At 39.6% G+C, this 22,698-nt stretch overlaps 1 protein-coding gene and 1 long non-coding RNA gene across 3 annotated transcripts in view; one reads left to right on the top strand and one right to left on the bottom strand.

Annotated features, from left to right (window-relative positions):
* Positions 1-22,698, bottom strand: part of LOC133530658 (uncharacterized) — a 231,863-nt gene that overhangs the window by 142,198 nt on the left and 66,967 nt on the right. The gene's annotated exons all lie outside the window — the stretch shown is intronic.
* Positions 1-22,698, top strand: part of LOC133530616 (trehalase-like) — a 119,263-nt gene that overhangs the window by 73,108 nt on the left and 23,457 nt on the right. Inside the window, exons 5-13 of one of the 2 annotated variants that reach the window (XM_061868619.1) lie at positions 3,285-3,440; positions 4,585-4,750; positions 5,260-5,412; positions 8,389-8,466; positions 9,450-9,559; positions 12,129-12,295; positions 13,294-13,464; positions 15,769-15,984; positions 17,825-17,933. In XM_061868619.1, coding sequence (XP_061724603.1) covers positions 3,285-3,440; positions 4,585-4,750; positions 5,260-5,412; positions 8,389-8,466; positions 9,450-9,559; positions 12,129-12,295; positions 13,294-13,464; positions 15,769-15,984; positions 17,825-17,933 — 1,326 coding nt within the window. Of the gene's footprint in view, positions 1-3,284; positions 3,441-4,584; positions 4,751-5,259; positions 5,413-8,388; positions 8,467-9,449; positions 9,560-12,128; positions 12,296-13,293; positions 13,465-15,768; positions 16,154-17,824; positions 17,934-22,698 lie in introns of those variants that run through there. The other variant, XM_061868618.1, reaches the window with a different exon arrangement.

Raw genomic sequence — 22,698 nt, forward strand, 5'->3', positions numbered from 1 at the left:
TTAAACTTTATTGCACAATATAACAAATAAAGTACAAATGGCGAACTTAATGCCTAAAGGCATTCTCTACCAGTCAACCATCAGGCTAAACAGAAACAGTAGTAAGTGCAGGCATTAAACAAAAAAAAAAATTGTATTTCAGAGCTAGTTGTGAACCATTGTGGAAAAGTAACTTTTTAAGTGTATATGTCTAGGAATAAGTAACAATTTTCAGTAATCTAGAATAAATTAACATTAATTTGCATCTTTAATAAAGAGATCACGCAATAAAATGATGACTTGCACTACTTCTTCCCAACAAAGTGGCATGATACATGAAAAAAGTACTGGACTGGACAATCTTACACAAATCGACCCAGTCCCACAGTGAGCTCAATAAAGCTAGTGTCGTGTAGTACCGACGATATATATACATATAACAGATAGGATACTCAGGGTTGACAATTGTATACGAAAGACAATTTCTGCCAAATGTCTACCTCTAGCAGCAAGCAATTTTTTCTCAAATGTTTGTGTTCTTTAAAACACGTTGTTTGCTCGATTAATTTCGAGAAACAGTGACAGTGATTGGCACCCAAATTCCCCTAATTTAAAGCTCCTGACTTATTTCTATGGGGCTGTCTAAAATTACGTGTCTATCCTAACAAGCTGATGAAATTTAAACAGTTAAAACCGACCATCCGACACAAATGTAATAAGATAACGCCGAAAATGCGAAAATATGCTGAAAATTGCGATGGTAAGGGCTCACATTTGCCTGCTGTTAGTGATAGACATATGTTCAACATTATGTTCCGCATGTATTTGCCAGCCCTGAATTATATATTTTTAAAACAATACTTAAGATTCTGTTCGGAAAGAGAAGACTAGAATGTATTGGGCATTCCACGACTCATCTCTTTCCGCACAGACTAATAATCTTTGAACTTAATATAGTTAAATATTAAAATAAAATGTATACTTCTTATTTGCCCATACGTATCTACAGGATACGTACAATATTTCAGTTTATAATATTCTTGTATCGGATAATGTGCAATAATGAGGACGTTTACATTAGGTTTATAGTTCGTAGACTTGGTTGTATAGTGTTTATTGAGTTGTGAGGCGATTATTATCGTTTCTTAATTATATTTCCTCTTTACTTACTCAGTTTTTTATTAGCCTCTTATCAATTTCATGTGCAACTTTATTCGTCTCGTAACTAAACGAAATCAAAGAAGAAACAGTTTTTAGTTTAGTTTAGTTTATTTATCTCTCAATACAATGTTCAAAGTTAATGTAAAAGGATACATAAGCAATTACTTATCGTATAGTGATCGTCGGATACAATGTGAAATTTAATATTATTACAATACAATATAATGTTATAGAGGTAGTTATATACAATGGTATATAAATCTATCATATAATATTTGCCATAACAAAATGTCATTTAGGATTCTGTTCTACTAGGAACCCTCATAGTTTCGCCATTTCTGTCCGCGGCTTTGCTCCGTGATCGTTAGTGCTAGAAAGCTGCAATTTGGGATACATAAATCATGCTTGGCGATAGAACGGTAAAATAAAAACTTGAAAAAATATTTTTTTAGGATTCCTCCCATACAATATATATTAATATACAAATAATATTAATATATATATATTAATATTATTTGTATGTCTCTTACAAATTCTCGGGACCATGTGGTCCCGGGCATTTGGAAGGCGTGCGTGGGGCCGAAGCCAACACGTAGAAGCCCCTTGTTATACGACAATTTACTCTAAAAGTAATGTGACACCAACCGACGACTATCCCTGTTTGCACTATAGTAGTGCACCCAAGGACAAGCCCCGGTTAGTGTAGGACTATTGTAAGAAAAAGGTACAAAGAGAAACCGGGCTATTGGGTTGAGTAGCTAGTGGACTGGCAACCAAGACTATGGAGGAGACTATGGCACCTGCCCTGATCATAAGTTAAAAAACACGAAAAAATGGACAGGTGGTAACTCGTCAACTCACAATATGGGTCCCCGAAAACGGCCGCTCGCACAGAGCGACAAGGGGACAACATTGCGTGAGCTGCTCAGGGTGTGCGCCGCTTTCTACCCAGTAGCTGTCAGCAGCCACTGTGCCAACTCGCGTCTTATGCATATTTCACTTCCACCCTGCGAGCATATAGCTCTGACACCCCACTCTGGACGGCCGGTAAAGGCAAGCCAGAGGTGAGAGTCCTGCGGCCCCTGCTCAGTGTTCACTCCAGCCGGCCAATCAAGGCAAGCCGGAGAGAGGGGCCTGACCGACTCTCGGGGGTATGGGACCCAAGGGACACTTCCCATTCAGCTCGCCACAAGCTGCCCCGGGGGGCATTATTATTAGTATTTTATCGCTTTGACCCAATTGTGTGGGATATTGTTATAGGTCTTCAAAAACCATTCTTTGATATATGTAGTGAATATTATCGACATAATCGCTCCGAAAGAAAAAAATCGTGTTCCGACCCCCCCTAGTTGAACTATGTGTTCAAAAAAATATGAAAAAAATAGTAAAACAAAAGCTTAATAAATACTTTCTACGAAAACTAGCGATCGGTGCAGCCATTTTTGATTCTTATATAATACTTACTAATAGCCCCCGTGTAGCCTATTCTGACAGAATGGTAACTACGGAACCCTACACTTAGATTTTTTATTGACATCTCGATGATAATTATGAAAATCACATCCGTTTGACGACTCACGATGACAATCATGACTTTGCGATAAGTTACACTCTAATTAACTTACGTTTTGTGTTTCGAGTAGTAAAAAAAACCGGACAAGTGCGAGTCGGACGCGCCCACCGAGGGTTCCGTACTTTTTAGTTTTTGTTGTTATAGCGGCAACAGAAATACATCATCTGTGAAAATTTCAACTGTCTAGCTATCACGGTTCATGAGATACAGCCTGGTGATAGACGGACGGGCGGACTCCGCCTTAGTAATAGGGTCCCGTTTTACCCTTTGGATACGGAACCCTAAAAAAAGAGGAAATTATGTGTGCTATAAAATTACTGTTGTTTTATCACATAGTTCCTATGGCCACCTCCTGTCTCCATTATGAAATCAGCTCCATGTCATCATAAAATTGCACTGTCTTCCAATTTACATACGTATGCAAAATTTAAGCTTAATCTGAAATCAGGATGTGGGTCAAATTTAGCTTCCAATATTTGACCCACACTATCTAGCAAGTTAAATAAAAGCTTGTAAAAAATGTATTTGTAAAGAATTCTGTATAACAGATAAATTCATTTACTGTTTCCAGCATTCCTGAAGCTGATCAAAGACCCTCAGCTCATGGAGTGGGGGAGGGAACTGAATCAGCTCTGGCTGCAGCTGGGTCGGAAGATGAAGCAGGACGTCAAGGAGAACCAGGATCTGTACTCCATCATCTACGTGGACCACCCTGTGATAGTACCTGGTATGTCAGTCTGCCTTCTGCATAAAATTTGGCAAACCATTGTTATTCGAAGTAGAAGATGGTTGTAGTAGGCGAAAAAAAGTGAAAGAGTTTTCCGTCACGAGTTTCCGTCGCGACCCTTTCTTAACTTCGTTCCTACCGAGTATTCAATGAACTTGAAAATGATTTCCATATAGTCCAAGATCCCAGAGCCGCCAGACCTTACTTATTTTCTCATGAATAAAATGTATGGGATAATATAGTGTTAGTATGTACTTTTAATGTCTGCATACTTGCTATATTGGCCCGACGGCCATTTGTCCGGTACAAGGTGCTAAAGTTAAGTAAAAATATTACTAACTTTTCTTAAATTCTCATGGCTGATTTTTATGTATGTTTTAGAAAACATTGTTAAAAATTGATAGTCAACATTGCCAGACCATTTCCGTCGGCGATTACTATTACCAGGTGATTTAAAACTGTCAAAAAATATCGGAACTTATATTCTCAATCTTGATTTTCATATATGATACTCAGGGAACCCTGCCCGTCCGAGTGCCCTGAGTATCATATATAAAAATCAAGAGTGAGAATGTAAGTAAAGTTACAATATTTTTTGACAGCTTTAAAGCGTCTGGTAATAGTTACCTGCGGCGGAAAAGGTCTGGCAATGTTGATTATAAATTTTTAACAATATTTTCTAAAACATTCATTAAAATCAGCCATGAGAATTTAAGAAAAATTAGTAATATTTTTACCTAACTTTAGCACCTTGTACCGGCCAAATGGCCGTCGGGCCAATATAGCAAGTATGCGGACATTAAAAGTACATACTAACACTATATTATCTCATACATTTTATTCATGAGAAAATATTATATGTGTTGTGAAAAGCAGTATGTGTCACATGGTAGCAAAATTATTTCCACCCTGGGCGTTAACACTTGAATCCGTCACGATCCTTTGTTAAGTTCGTTCGAACCAAGTGTTCTACGACACTCACGCATTTTTTTCCTTTCTTACAAACAAAAATGTCAAAATGACGTATACAAACGATTCCCAATTAAGCCCTACGCTCTAATATGATCCGATCCCTACACTCCAGCAGTGGGGAAAGTAATACAAGATGAAAAGAAGAAGATATTCATTTACAAATTGTTTCCAGGCGGCAGGTTCCGCGAGTTCTACTACTGGGATTCCTACTGGATAATCAAGGGTCTGCTGCTGTCAGAAATGAGGTCTACGGCGAGAGGAATGATATCCAACTTTCTGGATATTGTGGACCGGATCGGGTTCATACCTAATGGCGGCAGAATATATTATGCTATGAGGTCAGTTCCACTTCCACTACTCCTGAAAAATCAGTCTCACGATGTATAAGATGAGAGCTACGGCAGGAAGAACAGTCTCCAACTTTCTAAATAGATGTTTTTTTATACTTCGTCGGTGGCAAACAAGCATACGGCCCGCCTGATGGTAAACGGTCACCGAAGCCTATGGACGCCTGCAACTCCAGAGGTGTTACATGCGAGGTGATTGTTGACCCTAACCTCGCACGCTCGTTGAGCTCTGGCAACCTCACTCACCGGCAGGAACACAACACTATGAGTAGGGTCTAGTGTTATTTGGCTGCGATTTTCTGTAAGGTGGAGGTACTTCCCCAGTCGGATTCTGCTCTAGATCTGGGATGACATCCGCTGTGCTGTGCCCTACCACACTAAGGGAGATGACATTCACAGTGGCCATACCTCTCTTTTGGACGTAGTTTAAGGAGGCATGTTATATGCTGCAGAATGAATCTTCATACTCCAAACTTCCATCAACTGCTTGATTGTTCTAGATCTCAACCCCCTCTCCTGATCCCGATGGTGCAGCTGGTGATGCAGGACTCGTACGACGAGGACTTCCTCCGCCAGCACATCCACACCATGGACAAGGAGTTCGACTTCTGGATGACCAACCACACTGTGGAGGTCGAGCAAAAGAACCACAAGTGAGTACTGCATAAATAAGGCCTATTAGTATAGGTATTAACCTTTTGAACGCCACGCCTATCGTACGCGGCGCGTCATCGCGAACCTTGTCGGTACGCATGAAGGTTGATATTGGGCTGCCGGTGCTCGCGTCATATGACGTCTTTGGCGGTCAAAAGGTTAATAACGCTAAGAGTCCGCACCAGACTCTGTTCTCCATGCAAACATAGATAGTTACGCTCTCATTTTAAAACGACTAGCTTCTGTCCGTGTGTGTGCTAAACAAAGTGCTAATGTATGTCCTTGCACAGAGCCAGAGAGAGGTATGGTCGCTAAAACAAAACTAACTTTTTTTTAATACTACGTCGGTGGCAAATAATCATACGGCCGCCTGATGGTAAGCAGTTTCCATAGCCTATGTACGCCTGCAACTCCAGAGAAGTTACATGCGCGTTGCCGACCCTAAACCCCCCGCCCCTCGTTGAGCTCTGGCAACCTTACTCACCGGCAGGAACACAACACTATGAGTAGGGTCTAGTGTTATTTGGCTGCTGTTTTCTGTAAGGTAGAGGTACTTCCTCAGTCGGGCTCCGCTCTAGATCTGGAATGATATCCGCTGTGCTGTGGACTACCACACAAAGCGAGATGACCTAACTCATGATAACTTCATGGAAAGCCGATTTTGCACGCACACAAGGTTACAACAAAACAAAGCAAGCTCGGTTCTCGATACAAACGTAGTTACCCTCTCATTTTAAAACGACTAGCTAGATTGCTCTGTAACTTTGTACTTACAATAGTACATCTATGCCTGTAATTAGTTTATGTAGCTTAAGATATCATAGTTAAAAAAAGCGGCCAAGTGCGAGTCGGACTCGCCCATGAAGGGTTCCGTACCATTTATGACGTATTAAAAAAAACTACTTACTAGATCTGGTTCAAACCAATTTTCGGTGGAAGTTTGCATGGTAATGTATATCATATATTTTTTTTAGATTTTTTATTCTGTTAATTTAGAAGTTACAGGGGGGGGGGGACACATTTTTTCACTTTGGAAGTGTCTCTCGCGCAAACTATTCAGTTTAGAAAAAAATGATATTAGAAACCTAAATATCATTTTTGAAGACCTATCCCTAGATACCCCACACGTATGGGTTTGATGAAAAAAAAAAATTTTTTTTTTTTTTTATGACGTATTAAAAAAAAACTACTTACTAGATCTCGTTCGAACCAATTTTCGGTGGAAGTTTGCATGGCAATGTATATCATATATTTTTTTTAGATTTTTCATTCTGTTATTTTAGAACTTACGGGGGGGGGGGGGGGGACCACACTTTTTACCACTTTGGAAGTGTCTCTCGCGCAAACTATTCAGTTAAGAAAAAAATGATATTAGAAACCTCAATATCATTTTTAAAGACCTATCCATAGATACCCCACACGTATGGGTTTGATGAAAAAAGATTTTTTGAGTTTCAGTTCTAAGTATGGGGAACCCCCAAAATTTATTGTTTTTTTTCTATTTTTGTGTAAACATCATAATGCGGTTCATAGAATACATCTACTTACCAAGTTTGAACAGTATAGCTTTTATAGTTTCGGAAAAAAGTGGCTGTGACAGAATCGGACAGACAGACGGACATGACGAATCTATAAGGGTTCCGTTTTTTGCCATTTGGCTACGGAACCCTAAAAACCGAATTTAAGTTTTTCATACAAAACTTGTTCTTGCTCTATTTCATTTGTTTTATAAGCTGGAGCTATATAAACTAATGAGAGGCTAATGAGTTAGCTAATCAATGTTGCTGGCTCGATCGCTAGGCTCTATTTTATATCAGCTTTGCCCGCAAGAATTACTCTCGGCACACTTTTTTCAGACGAGTCCCTAGTTATTATAATAAGTACCTACTTGATATTGATCCTTTTCACACTTCATTGTTTAGTCTCAAAATGATACTTAAACGTAAATTCCAAGCGCCAAGATACTATTTAAGGAAATGAGTAAAAGGCTCATAGATTCTACCGGTGACCAGAGAGCTGGCAGCTTTCTCTCGCAGCGCATAAGTATTGCCATTCAGCGAGGGAATGCTGCCAGCATCTTTGGCACAATGCCGCGGGGGCCTTATTTAGATATATTTTAATTTAGATTTGTTTTTACCATTTTGTTTTATTATGTGCTGTATGTTTCTAAACGTAAATTGTTTTAGTTCAAGTATTTCAAATAATTACATATAATACAATGTATAAATGTAACTTTACGGTTGTCAATACCTACCAGATATTAGTAATTTAAAAAAATACTACCTATCCGATAATTAATGATTAGATTAGATTAGATGATTTATTTCATGAAAGACAATTACATAATAAATTTGCTTTGATGTCAAAAATATAAGAATTTCTATCATTATCGTCAAAATAAAATAAAAATGAAAATAATAACAATACTAATGAAATAAAATTATAGCTCCAATAAGGATTGTCAATACAATTAGAATAACAGTAAATAGGTAAATACTTACAAAATGAAACAGACATGAATGTTAACCTACTTACTACTTATTGTATTTTTTTTTTCTGCCCTATTACATTAAACGTAAGAGTTTCATGTGATATTTAGATACCGATTTAGCTCTGAAGACTAGTAAATAGAATTTAAGTATGGCTCATGATTTCATTTTCTTTATGCTGTTAGTTACATACTTAGTTAGTTAACATAGTTAACATTATGTACTTAATAATGAACCTCCAGGTCTATGATTCTTAAGTATGTTAAGTACTCTACATTGTACTTCAAATCCATTTGTATGTATAACTGTTTGTGTTCTAAATAAATAAATAAAAAAATATATAACTTATCTATGTGCTAAGTTTCATTACAATCCAACACGTAGTTTTAATATGAGAGATATATGAATTAACAACAAACATAGACACATAAATCGTACCTTCCCCTGACGAACTGGCAAAATTTAATTTTCATTCATTGTTTCCAGGTATAAGTTATTGCGATATAATGACATGTCGCAAGGACCGAGGCCCGAGAGCTACAAGGAAGACGTCGATGTGGCCAGGTAATTGTACCTACCTATTACCAATTTTCACAATCTTGAATCTGTCGCTAAGTTATGAGTACGCAAATGAAGCAATTAATTTACTGAATTGGATACTTGTAAATTGTGTTTGATTAACAAATACAAGTAAAACTTATCTACGCTATAAAAATAAGTTCTTCTAGTGAAGAAAATATAAATGTTCCTTGCAAAAATACTTATAATGCAAATGTTTTCTTATTTCCTCGCAATAGTCATGAAAAAGATATAGACGAATTTAGATATTGATTTAGATTTAGATATTGATTTAGATTTAGATATTGATTTAGATTTAAATATTGATTTAGATATTTTGAACGTGTCTTTACCTAAGTTCAAAAATGTTTTGCTGTCCCAAAATTGTAAGTAAATATCTTATCGTACTAACAGTTTGTTATATTTTACTATATTCTTTACTGCCTTTAATAACAAGATTTTATAGTGAAAAATTGTATTTAGCTTAATAATTGTTCCGTGGTTGTGTTGTGTACAATTGTAATCGTGGTGTGGGTAGTGTATAAGATACTTATATATGGAATATTTTAAAATGTTGTTGCCTGCATTGTGTTATTGTACCTATCAAAATAAAATAAAATAAAATAAAAAGTACTATGTAATGCCTCGGCCGGAAACGCTAAAGATGGCTAGACTCGTATTATTTGAGGGCCTCCATTAACTCACTCGTCCATCTTTGAGCGGTTTTCCGGCCTTTCCTACAATGTACTAATGATCGTAACTCTAAACTGTGAGTGAGTGTTGAGTGTACTCACTGTGGGTTTTAGTGCCATAAGTCCTTTAAGCCAATTTATATCATTTTGAAGATTTTCCAAAAAACAAAACTGAACCTGCTCACAAAATTTCACGAGAATCGGTTGAGAATTACGACCTGTAGAGGAGGACATCCGGACATACGAAAGCAGTTTGTCTGAGGAGACCTTTGTTAACGTTTCGGTCAAATTTTCCAGAAACCTGGACACCCTGGACAAGGAAGAGCTGTACGCGGAGCTGAAGGCGGCTGCCGAGTCAGGCTGGGACTTCTCATCGCGCTGGTTTATCCTCAATGGAACTAACAAAGGTAGAATTCACGTTTTTATACATTTTCTTCTGACTAAAATCTATGGTCCATAATTAAGTTAGGCTTTCTTGAGTTTGCAATACACACACGATACTTATTAAGAAATATAACCAGAACGTAACGTTTGTCCGTTACTTGATCCCCATTATTATATTTAGACCCAGCGTATCTCGCCCGTTGCGATCCGAGCTTCGACCTCGGATCCGACAGGTTGCCGTGCTGTGTGCCAGAGTCATCACTGGCATCGGATCCGTATCCGGCAATACGGATGGGACCGTGTCTTGGTTTCGGTACGCGCATGTAGAGTGAATCGTTTGCTAATAAACCATTTGAACATAGAATAGGTTTGTTAGTTATCCTGTCATGTTAATATGGAATGTCTATATTTCCTATGTCTAGAAATCATCATTAGAAATAGCGTCCAAATCATACAGAAATCGGATCCGTGTATGCGATACGGACAGGACCACGAAAGTGCATGTAATGTGCCCTTTATAAAGAATGACACACTGCAATAATCCGGGTCTGGCCCGAGGCTTCCAATTCTTCGTTTTCTATGACGGGTGAAAACTGAAGTCCAACTTGGTCCGGACCCAGACCATTATCCTTAATTGAACCCTAGGTAGCCTGGACCCCTAGATTACTTAAACATAGATTACATTCAAAGTGTTTTGTTACTGTACAGAATTCATTCCCATTGCATACTTTAAATACATCTGTGACAAGCGTGTAATAATGACAAAAATAAGATAGGTCAGGGATTTTGATTTAAAATGTGGTCTATGCATTTTTTTTTAAATTTATTGTGAATTTTCAAATTACTAATTTAGAATTTAGAATATTCGGGATTTTCAATGTTTTGATTAATGAGGTTTGAACCTTGATATATAGAATTTGTTATTTACAAAGCTATCTGACTAGCGATACTATTATTTTTACCCGAGGCAAGGTATGACTCCTTACAGTTGCGAAGGTCGCTCTCCTTAGCCAAGTTTATATTAGCAATCTTTAGAAATAAAATTGATAGTATAAAACTTGTCGAAGTCTGTGTGCGCCTGTTTGTACCTAACCAATACACCCGCGCGCGACGGCACCCGCTGCTGGCGGGGCGGGGGGGGGGCGCGGCGCGCACGCAGGCGCACGCGCAGGCGCCGGTCGCGCGCGCTCACGCACTGCTCAACTCCCTGCTCGAGGCGCAGCCACAGTGCGATTTGTTTGTGAGTGCGATGGGGCGAGTGATAACGGAATGCAAGAGGATATTAGAAAGAGAGATGCCTGAGAGTACTATACCGTTATGAATTCCTGCGTCTTAGCTGCTCATGTGTTATTGCTTTATAATGTTAATGCTTTATGTTGTTAATGTATTCCAATTTGTGCCGCTTTGGCATTAGCTGTAAGGTGCAATTTGTTATTTGAAATAAATAAATAATAAATAATAAGACACAGAAAAGAGATTACGACCAATATTATGAGACTACGGGTGACTCTTAGCCAAAGAATAGGCATCGCCATTCAACAAGGGAACGTAGCCAGCCTTATGGACACCCTTCCGCAGGGGACAGACCTGGGGGACTTTTTATAGGAGGGTTTTTTTTATATCCTTCTTTTATTAGATTTCATTTAATTACTTTATATTACATACTATGTTTTTATACTTATGAGTTATGGGCTAAGTCAACCACCAATTGGGCCCCACAAAATCGAACTCGAGGTCGCGGCAAACGCCCAATGACCTTGACGCCTTCCACTGGAACTGGTGGTAGACAGGTCAACACCGGGATACGTGGAAAGGCAGGAGGGCGGCCTTTGCCCAGCAGTGGGACACTCTAATATATCGGGCATAAAATAAAATAAAACTATGTTTTTGTTATCTAAGAGTATCTGGATACTCGGTGTTGACATTCCGAACGAAGTCCAGTTTCGGGGTCATTTGGAACTCAAAGCCAAACTGGCCTCTAAGAAGCTCAGGGTGCTCAATAGAGCGAAACAGTACTTCACACCAGGTCACCGGCTTTCGTTGTACAAAGCGCAGGTTCGACCACATATGGTTCTCACCTCTGGTCTGGAGCACCGAAATACCAATTTCTTCGACTTGACTCCATCCAACGTCAGGCAGTCGGTTTGGAACCTCTCAGTCTTCGGAGAGACGTTGGCTCTCTGTGCCTGTTCTACCGTCTGTACAATGGGGAATGTTCTGAAGAACTTTTTGAATTGGTGCCACCGTCGCGTTTTTATCACCGCACCTCCCGTCAAAGAAACAAAGTTCATCCTCACTTTCTCGACACGTGGCAAACCAAGAACAAGCGGGCATCTCACTCGTTTTTGCCCAGAACGTGCAAGCTGTGGAATGAGCTACCTTCTGAGGTGTTTCCCTTGCGCTATGACATGGGGTTCTTCAAGAAGCAGGTATTTAGGGTTCTCAAAGGTTGCAACGCATAAGTGGCTCCTCCGATGTTGCTTATGTCCATGGGCGACGATGACTGCTTCCCATCAGGCTGCTCGTTTGCGGCCTATTACGTAAAAAAAATCACCAAACCTTCCACAGAATTTAATTATATTATTATTCCAGGCAACCTGACGAATCTGAAAACGCGCTCCATCATCCCGGTGGACCTGAACGCGATCATGTGCTGGAACGCGCAGATCATGCACGACTTCTACACGAATCTCGGCAATGGTGACAAGGCGGAGTATTACAAGAACGTGCATGCCAGGCTTATGGAGGCCATTGATAAGGTGAGAATATATTATGTTTCGTTTGGTATATTAATTATACATTTAGATAAGCCCTCTAAAAGGTTTTTATATAATTTTCAATCGTGGCTGAATGCCGAATAGGTCTGTGCCTTCGATGCCCAACCTGTCAAGAAATTACAAAATGGCGGACGAATGTTTGATATGTCACCGTATTTAAGAATTATTGCACTTAAAATTTAGTTTTTTCTTCGCAAGTGTGATGAAAAACATTGTGTGGAACTTCGGGGGTAAGAATAATTCAAACTCCACCACCCTCGTATCGAAAATTTCACTTACCCCCCGTACTTTGTACTATTTAATACCTTGTACCTGGTAATGTTTAATGCAAATAAATTATCTTTATTACGAGTATTATATATTAGTGGTTCTGTGAGTTGTAGACCTCGCGAACTCCCACGGCACAACTTGGTAGTATCTAGTAGGAATAACCCCTTTTCACCACACCAACTGGTAAAAGCCCTCTTGATTGTTCAAAGACTAATGAGAAAGTTGCATTTTATCCACATGTGGGGCAAAGTAATCAAATGCAAATTTTGAGCTGTTTCCTTGTGTTAACTGGTAGAATTGACTTTCAAGTGATGATTTAGTTTTTTTTTTAATAATGTTCATTTGGAGTTGATTTGCTTAAACTTTTTGGTAATTATTTCATAGTTAGCATTTTCCTTGCGTTGGTGTGGTGAAAATTTTTGTTTCACTCGGAGGCAATGTTTGTTTAACCCTCGTGCCTTGATTCGAAACGCTCAAGATTCCAACTCGCTACGCTCGTGGTTCAATTTTGGAATCTTTCGCTTGCTCGGGTATCAATATTAATACGAGCGGTTAAACAACAACTTTTCCCCCTTGTAAAACAAATAACTATAATTCTGTTTTCATTTTGCTATCAGCATCGTAGTTATTAGCATTGTAGCCCGTCTGTTAGCGCTGATCAATTTAATAATTTCCACTCATTAATTAATATAATCCTTGAATTATTGTAGATCCTTTGGCACGAAGACGTCGGCGTTTGGCTAGACTTCAACCTGGAGTCCGGTCGGCGAAGAGACTACTTCTACCCGTCCAATGTCGCCCCGCTCTGGACCGGCAGCTACGACCGCGCGAGAAGTGAATACTACGTTAACAGAGTCATCAATTATCTAGATATTAGCAAGGTTGGTAAACAAAACTGCTATTGAAAGTAGCCCCGCTAACTGTTTAATCTCGCCCCGCTGTGGACCGCCAGCTATGACCGAGCGAGAAGTGAATACTATGTTAATAGAGTCATCAATTATCTAAATATTAGCAAGGGTAGTAAATAAAACTGCTATTGAAAGTAGCCCTGCTACTTGTTCAATGTCGCCCCGCTATGGACCGGCAGCTATGACCGAGCGAGAAGTGAATACTACGTTAATAGAGTCATCAATTATCTATATATTAGCAAGGTTAGTAAACAAAATTGCTATTGAAAGTAGCCCCGCTAACCGTTCAATGTCGCTCCGCTCTGGCCCGGCAGCTATGAACGAACGGGAAGTGAATACTACATTAATAGAGTCATCAATTATCTAGATATTAGCAAGATTAGTTCATAAATCTGCTATTGAAAGTAGCCCCGCTAACTGTTCAATCTCGCCTCGCCCTGAACCGGGACCTGTAACCGAGCGAGAAATGAATATTACGTTAATAGGGTCATCAATTATTAGATATTAGCAAAGTTAATAAACAAACTCAAACAGCCAATGAATATAGCCGCGGGTATATACTTACTTTACTCTTTGGCCGCGGACTACGTCGATACGACCCGGTCAGTGTCATTTCAAGCTATAGGATAGATTCGTGTCGTGTAAGACCGTCGTGTAAGATCGTGCGAACATTGCTTAATAAAATCAAAGACTATATAACTTTTTTTTTTTTTCAAGGATCTCATGCGTGCAAATATAGCTTATATTGCACAATTATATTGAATGAGCGAATATTGAATGGTACTGAATGGCAGAATAGTTGTGCCTTTAACTTTTTTAAATAATTAAAGAGGGAAATTGTTTTTGACGTTTTTGAAGTGTGAAGGTTCGATTTGAGTGCTGCGGTGGCAGCATGAATCCATTTTTATCACTTGTCACTATGCCCGTCACTTTCACGCTTACATATTTGCTAGAACGTGACAGCCATGGTGACAAATGATAAAGAGCCGACCATCTTAGCCCTACTGGTTGATGCTTAAATTATGATTTTTATTTCCTCGCATGTTTGGAGAAAAGCACTATATATGCCTCTGCATGAACAGCAATTTATGGATTCGTCTTCTTTGTCGGACGACACGAAGCGAATCGAAACTCATCCACGAATTGCTCTTTTTCGACTTCTGCAATAATGTACAGTAAAACTAATAAAATCTTATAGGTAAAGAAATCGTATACAGAAATTTAAGAGGCTGTCAAAACCCAATGTCCTTGAAATTGATGTTACTTAAACAGTTTTTTAAGAAAGACTATTTGTTTTAGTCAAGTAAGAAACATATATGTTCATATTAATTATATTTCAAAGACCGTGGTTGTACTCGATACATGATTGAACGAAATCGGCTCGATAGAAAATATTGCAAATATTGGTCTTAAAATCACAATTAAACGGTTTTATGTCTTTATTGTTTTGACTTATGGGTCTGCAATTAAAATCACGATTTCAAAACATTTATATCTAAACCGTGGTCGAGTAAAATATTACACTAATAATCCACTTTTTTTTACTTAAATATTTTTCTTATTATTCCCTTGCCCATGCCCAGTAACATGCGACAGTGCTATCTCATTTACTCCGATACAAATAGACAGTGTGCGCGCTTTAGGTATTACAGGTACACGCGCTTTAGGTATTATTAAGGTACAGCTGCCTCTTAAGATACGCGAGCAGCCGCGATACCTTCATACTCGTGCGCGCCCCGGCCGCCGCCGCCGGGGCCCGGCGGTGGTCGGCGACACCTTCTCGTAACTCATGGGGCCCTGGTACTTGCTTTGCACTAAATTCTATTTTTCGACAGTGTTTTCTCTATTTTTGGCCACCGTAGCCTATGGAGACTAATAAACAACGGTAAGCGGTTTTCGTAGTCTATGGATGTTGCCATATTAAGGGTGTTACATGTGCGTTTATGACTTATGAAGCAATTGTTTCTACTATACAACCTAAAAATAATTAATTAATTTGAGCTATCATTTTGTTTCCTCGGTCAATTTCATTATAGTTGACTAATCCGTTTGAAATGAATATCACAGTTGAGTTGGCAGTCCATACATGAAAAGTACCCAATTACAGTTTAGCATACGGAATCTTAATTCAACCATTACAGTCGACGAGTAGAAAAATACTATTATAATTGACTGAGTAATTGCAAAGTGCGAGCGAATCGTCTCCGTTTCAGCTTAGGCTAAAATTCGTTCCTATACATATGAATTATAGGAAAAATTGTCACAATATTTCCCCAGGTGGACATCTACGAAGGCGGCATACCCACAACGTTCGAGCACTCGGGCGAGCAGTGGGACTACCCCAACGCGTGGCCGCCGCTGCAGTACATCGTGGTGGAGGGGCTGGCGGGCAGCGGGCAGGCCGCCGCCGCGCGCCTCGCGCACGAGATGGCCACCAAGTGGGTGCGCTCCAACTTCGCTGTCTGGAAGCAGAAGACGGCCATGTTGGAGAAGGTATGCTATAGTGCTGGTATAGTACATCGTGGTGGAGGGGCTGGCGGGCAGCGGGCAGGCCGCCGCCGCGCGCCTCGCGCACGAGATGGCCACCAAGTGGGTGCGCTCCAACTTCGCTGTCTGGAAGCAGAAGACGGCCATGTTGGAGAAGGTATGCTATAGTGCTGGTATAGTACATCGTGGTGGAGGGGCTGGCGGGCAGCGGGCAGGCCGCCGCCGCGCGCCTCGCGCACGAGATGGCCACCAAGTGGGTGCGCTCCAACTTCGCTGTCTGGAAGCAGAAGACGGCCATGTTGGAGAAGGTATGCTATAGTGCTGGTATAGTACATCGTGGTGGAGGGGCTGGCGGGCAGCGGGCAGGCCGCCGCCGCGCGCCTCGCGCACGAGATGGCCACCAAGTGGGTGCGCTCCAACTTCGCTGTCTGGAAGCAGAAGACGGCCATGTTGGAGAAGGTATGCTATAGTGCTGGTATAGTACATCGTGGTGGAGGGGCTGGCGGGCAGCGGGCAGGCCGCCGCCGCGCGCCTCGCGCACGAGATGGCCACCAAGTGGGTGCGCTCCAACTTCGCTGTCTGGAAGCAGAAGACGGCCATGTTGGAGAAGGTATGCTATAGTGCTGGTATAGTACATCGTGGTGGAGGGGCTGGCGGGCAGCGGGCAGGCCGCCGCCGCGCGCCTCGCGCACGAGATGGCCACCAAGTGGGTGCGCTCCAACTTCGCTGTCTGGAAGCAGAAGACGGCCATGTTGGAGAAGGTATGCTATAGTGCTGGTATAGTACATCGTGGTGGAGGGGCTGGCGGGCAGCGGGCAGGCCGCCGCCGCGCGCCTCGCGCACGAGATGGCCACCAAGTGGGTGCGCTCCAACTTCGCTGTCTGGAAGCAGAAGACGGCCATGTTGGAGAAGGTATGCTATAGTGCTGGTATAGTACATCGTGGTGGAGGGGCTGGCGGGCAGCGGGCAGGCCGCCGCCGCGCGCCTCGCGCACGAGATGGCCACCAAGTGGGTGCGCTCCAACTTCGCTGTCTGGAAGCAGAAGACGGCCATGTTGGAGAAGGTATGCTATAGTGCTGGTATAGTACATCGTGGTGGAGGGGCTGGCGGGCAGCGGGCAGGCCGCCGCCGCGCGCCTCGCGCACGAGATGGCCACCAAGTGGGTGCGCTCCAACTTCGCTGTCTGGAAGCAGAAGACGGCCATGTTGGAGAAGGTATGCTACCGCTAAATGGGCCCACAAAAATATAGCCAGTGTTTAAAAACTGGTGTTAAGTACTTACGCAGGATTTGTGGTCATAAGTCTTATTATTGGTGACACGTCCACTATTATAGGCATAGACTAATAATACATAGACGGCTAATCCCTTTGACATGCTTGAAAAAGTATTGCATATTTTCGTAGTCAAAATCTAACGTCAAGGTGCATATATATCAATACCGCTACTTGACACTAGATGTCGTGACAAACGAAAACTGCGCAACAATTAAGCAGTATTAGCCGTCTATGTATTATTAGTCTATGCCTATAGTAATGGACGTGTCGCCAATAATGAGACATGGCCACAAATCCGTTGTAAGTACTTAACATCAGTTTATAAACACTGGCAACATCTTACCATAAACAAGAGTCATAGCTGCTTAAGTTTGATGTTTCATTTATGTTCGTACTGTAAAACGTTGTAAGATACATGTGCGAATAGGTAATTCGCAACTCGTGCCGATTTAAAACACTCCCTTCGATCGTGTTTTAATGTATCGTAACTCGTTTCGAATTTTTTATTTATCACACTTGTATCGTAATGTACTATTATCTACGACAGTTCTAAAACTAAGTTGTATTTCCAGTACGACGCGACAGTTTTCGGAGGCTTCGGCGGCGGCGGCGAGTACGAGCTGCAGACCGGGTTCGGCTGGACGAACGGGGTCATCATGTCGCTGCTCACTAAATATGGAGGTGAGTCTTATTGCCAACAGCATACACGTCAAAATTGCATACACAATTAGGGCGTCCGCTCGCTGGTGCGGTTGCACTGAGCGGGTGAGCGGGTTAACGAAAAATAGTATAAGCAACGCTAAGAGCCCGGTAACGATTTTAGAGCAAAAATGTAAAATTGATAGATTTAGTCGTTGAAATCGTACACCTTTTGTTACGTAATATCTAAATAACAAATATTTGTTTCTATTCACGTCTTCTCATCTTGCCTTTTAATAATGAGGTCGCAAGCGTGCGTCCCCGGTAATATGTGACGAGAAGGGACAGTTTTATAAAATTCATCAAAAAGTTATGGTGCTAAATTATACAAAATGATGTATAAGAACAGTTTCAGCAAATGTTGTAGATTGTTTAAGTATCAAACTTACGTTGAAAATAAGTCGATTTTCAGAGAAATTGTCACTTGTTTTGAAATAAGTTCTGGAGAACTGTCATTTACACTACTTTACATTTATAATAACAAAAATGTATTTGATTAAAGTTGAAGTACAGGATATGTGTATTACAAAATTACCAGTTTTAGCAATCCAAACTTTATTCAATTTTCAAATAAGATCGACAAAATCAGTGCTTTACGCGCGATTTCCAAAACGTCCATCAGAAAAAAAAAATTACTAATTAAATGAATCTGTTTTAAAAAAAATGGTTTATTAAAATGAGAGATAACAAGACGTGCTAATAGAAACTAGCACGTGTTATTTCTAATTGTTAACAAAAGGCGTACAATTTCATCAACTAAATCTATCAATTTCACATTTTTGCGACTAAAATTGATAACGGCCTCTTAACTAGCGCGGACGCGTGCGGCAGATTTTTCCTACAATGGCACCCGCGCACGTGCACCCGCGCCAACTAGCGGGCGCCCTTAATTTTTAAATTTGAGTTTAGTCTAGAAATTTGCCAAAGAAAAGTTACAAAAATTGCGAAGTTCCCACGAAGTATTCTCGTTATTTACATTTATTGCCAAACCATCTCACAGTTATTTTCTATTTCTACGACACTTGAATTAGACTTAACGCCAATGAGTGAGGTAAATATTAAATGAAAAAGTTGTCAACAGTTAAGAACCTTGAGTAATAATCCCTAATCTGAACGGGAACTTTCTAAGTGGAAACTTGCGTGAGAAATTTCTTATGCAAGTTTCTTTCCATACTTACCAAAGGTAGTTTTACGGTTCTGCAATTCTACATTATTCTACTGATGGTACTGTAATTATAAGTGTCCCTAAAATTTATGAGTAAGTAAATACAGAAATTTTGTATACAAAAATTTTGTTATATCAAATTTCAACGTTTACATCTAAGTATTCGTTCCCATAGTTAGGGTAACACTATAACTCTCGCGTCGAATGATGCTCCCTATTCCCTATGACAACTGCCATAGGGAGGAATGTATGTCGAAGAAGCTCCTTCGAATCTATTTTGTTTAAGGGGTTCCCCGCGGTTTACATCGATTTTTAACTAGTTTTGAGTCGTTACTCCTACATTTGCACTATGGATAGAATTATAAGACAAACGGCTATCGGTTCTTTAATCTTTTATCTCCATTCTGGTCTGCCGGATTTTTAAAGAAATGAACACTTATTTTTTTATGTTGTTTTTAAACATTTTTCGTTACTCGATTGCTGTTAAGGATTTTACATGTACGAAATCTACACATTTGGGTTCGTCTGCGACTTCTCTAAAAACTGGTCAGACATTTTAATTTTAAACTAATTAAAACAAACGTTATGGCCCGTAAGCCAGTTTTTTTGGCCTACAATTTTTCAACTTTGATGGCAAATATCTCGAAGACAGTGAACTTTGAAGTAAATATGTGAAACTGCAGTCGTTGCTGTTAATATGATAAGCTACAAAAAAACATTAGAAAACTAAGGGATTCAGATCGAAGGTCATTGGCGTTGGGGACCCCCTTAAGATTCATTTAAAAAATAATTGAAGAAGTATCTTTTCACTTTTTTTTGTATTAGATACTGTTACATTTCTAAATAAAATAATGTGCTAATCTTCCTAAAATGTCTACTAACAATTTACGTGTGAGCTTCTCATAGATCTGTCATAGAAACCATAATTCCACGCGGGAGGTTTACCGTAGTAAACTTTTAGTACCTACATTATAGTGGTACATAAAATTGTAGAAATTCATTGAGGGCGCCACTGAGCTTTAACAGGCAACACATGATGCGAACATCCATACATTCGTTTCCTTATAGTGCGTTAAAGTTAGGCCTAGACAAGTCTTCAACGATTTTGATCGCATACGCAGTGCAGGTGTTATTTATACGTCATCATTTCATAGAATTTTGACATTGTTTGCGCTTATTTACACTATTTAAATGAAACAATATATTAAAAACCGGCGAAGAGCATGTCGGACCATGCTCAGAGTAGGCTTCCGTAGTTACTCTTCCGTCACAATACGCTAAACTGGAGCTTAAAGTATAGTAGATTATTAACCAAGGGATGAACTGTGGATAGTACGTCTTTTTACTATGAAGGGAAAACTTTTTGCGATAACTCAAAAACAGCTACTACTACCGATCATGTCCGCTATAGTTTTCATTTAATGTCTTTCTTAAGCTATACCTCCACGATTTTTTTCATATTTTTTTGACCTATAGTTCAAAAGTTAGAGGGGCTGGACACATTTTTTTTCTTTCGGAGCGATTATCTCCGAATATATTCACTTTATCAAAAAATGTTTGTTGAAGACCCCTATTAGTTTTGAAAGACCTTATCTCTCTGTCTATAGAAAGCTGAAATTCGGCATGGATATATAAATCAATAAAGCCAACAAAGTCGTACAAAAAAATCTAAAAAAATAATTTTTTTTAGGGTACCTCCCCTACACGTAAAGTGGGGGTGAAATTTTTTTTTCGCTTCAACCCTAGAGTGTGGGGTATCGTTGGAAAGGTCTTTCAAAACTAATAGGGGTTTTCAAGAAACATTTTTTGATAAAGTGAATATATTCGGAGATAATCGCTTCGAAAGAAAAAAAAATGTGTCCCCCCTTCTAACTTTTGAACCATAGGTCCAAAAAATATGAAAAAAATCGTGGAAGTAGAGCTTAAGAAAGAAATTAAGTGAAAACTATAGCGGACATGACCAGTTTAGCTGTTTTTGAGTTATCGCAAAAAGTTTTCCCTTCATAGTAAAAAGACTTACTTTAATTAGGTACTGATTATGCAAATTTGCCTATTTGTTTAATTCGGGTGAAAGATACCATTTCATCCCTTGGTTAACAATTTACTATACTTTAAGCTCCAGTTTAGCTTATTGTGACGGAAGAGTAACTACGGAACCCTACACTGAGCGTGGCCCGACATGCTCTTGGCCGGTTTTTATTTATTATCTTTGAACACTTGTCAAAAAACAGTTTAAGTTACAGTATGAATAAGTTACTCTATGGTTTACGAAAGGTGCTAGTGCTGCACTCTCGTAGCAGAACATTGCAGTAATGCTCCCTGTTGTACATCGATGCCTTGATTTATCATTATGAAGTTATAGTTCGTGTCATCCACGAAGACGCGTAGATCTGTCAAATCTAACCTTTAATGACAAGATGATACGAGTCAAGGCAAGCGTGGTCGAGAATGACACGATCTATATATATTAAGAGATATTTACCCGTTATTTCAGCAGATCATTCACAAACATTTTTAAATCAGATCACAGTTCACCAACCTGATATTTTGGCCAAACCGCCTTTAAAACGCGATTTAATTTATTTTCCTAGTTTAACTACCTTTTGATTTATATTTTTTGGTTCTTATTATACTACCAATTTTTTTTGGAAAATAATTCGTTAAACACAGAAATATTATAAAACAAAAATCTTATTTACAAAAATATAACAAAAATAGTGGGGTTTCGTTTAAGGTCTTGGTATCTAGTTCTGATTGGGAAAACGTTGAAAAAAACGGGTTGCACTCCGGGAGTGCCGGCAGAAGTGAAAACTTGAATATTAACGTTGTGTATTTTTTAAATATTTTGGAATAGGGAATAATTTTGCACGAATTGCTTTAATTATCAGTATAAAAGTACTATCATTTATGTGGTAAAATACAATATTCATTTATTGCGCTATCGTACACAAACATGACATTTTATATTACATAAAAAATTGTACACTTCAGAACTATTACAATTATTTAACATTAAAAATGCACAACGTTAATATTCTAGTCGCGCCGGCGGTCTACTGGCTTCAATGACATTGTAACAGTTTTTCGATCAGGTCACGTGTTCGTCTTACGAATTTTCAATCTGACGAATCTGTCGGTCACGTGACCTGTCGCGAGTTTAACATTTTTTCCCCATCACAAAAAGTGCACAGCGTCGCAAAATAAGTTTTCATTTCAAAAAAATTTCATGCGAATTTTTTTTGGGTATTTGTATGGAGGGTTGGCCGAGTTAAACGACCTGCCCCATACAATTTTTATTCCTTCGCATCATAAAACTTTTCCTCAACTTTTTCATAATCAAAACATGATACGCATATTCCCCATAAACAGATCCTCGCTATTTTTGTTACACTTGTATAAATGCTATTGTTATGACATGCTCGTGACAAATCAACTGGTGTTGCCAGGCCACTATTACGTTTCGCCTTTAATTCAATTTTAAATAGTTAATTTCTACAATTAATGTAGCACCATATAGCCAACAGAACCCTTTTATGACACCTAAAATAGAGAGAGAGAGATGTAGGTCATTTTCAATTCAAT

The sequence above is a fragment of the Cydia pomonella genome, chromosome 23, assembly GCF_033807575.1.
Source record: "Cydia pomonella isolate Wapato2018A chromosome 23, ilCydPomo1, whole genome shotgun sequence".
Taxonomy (NCBI): domain Eukaryota; kingdom Metazoa; phylum Arthropoda; class Insecta; order Lepidoptera; family Tortricidae; genus Cydia; species Cydia pomonella.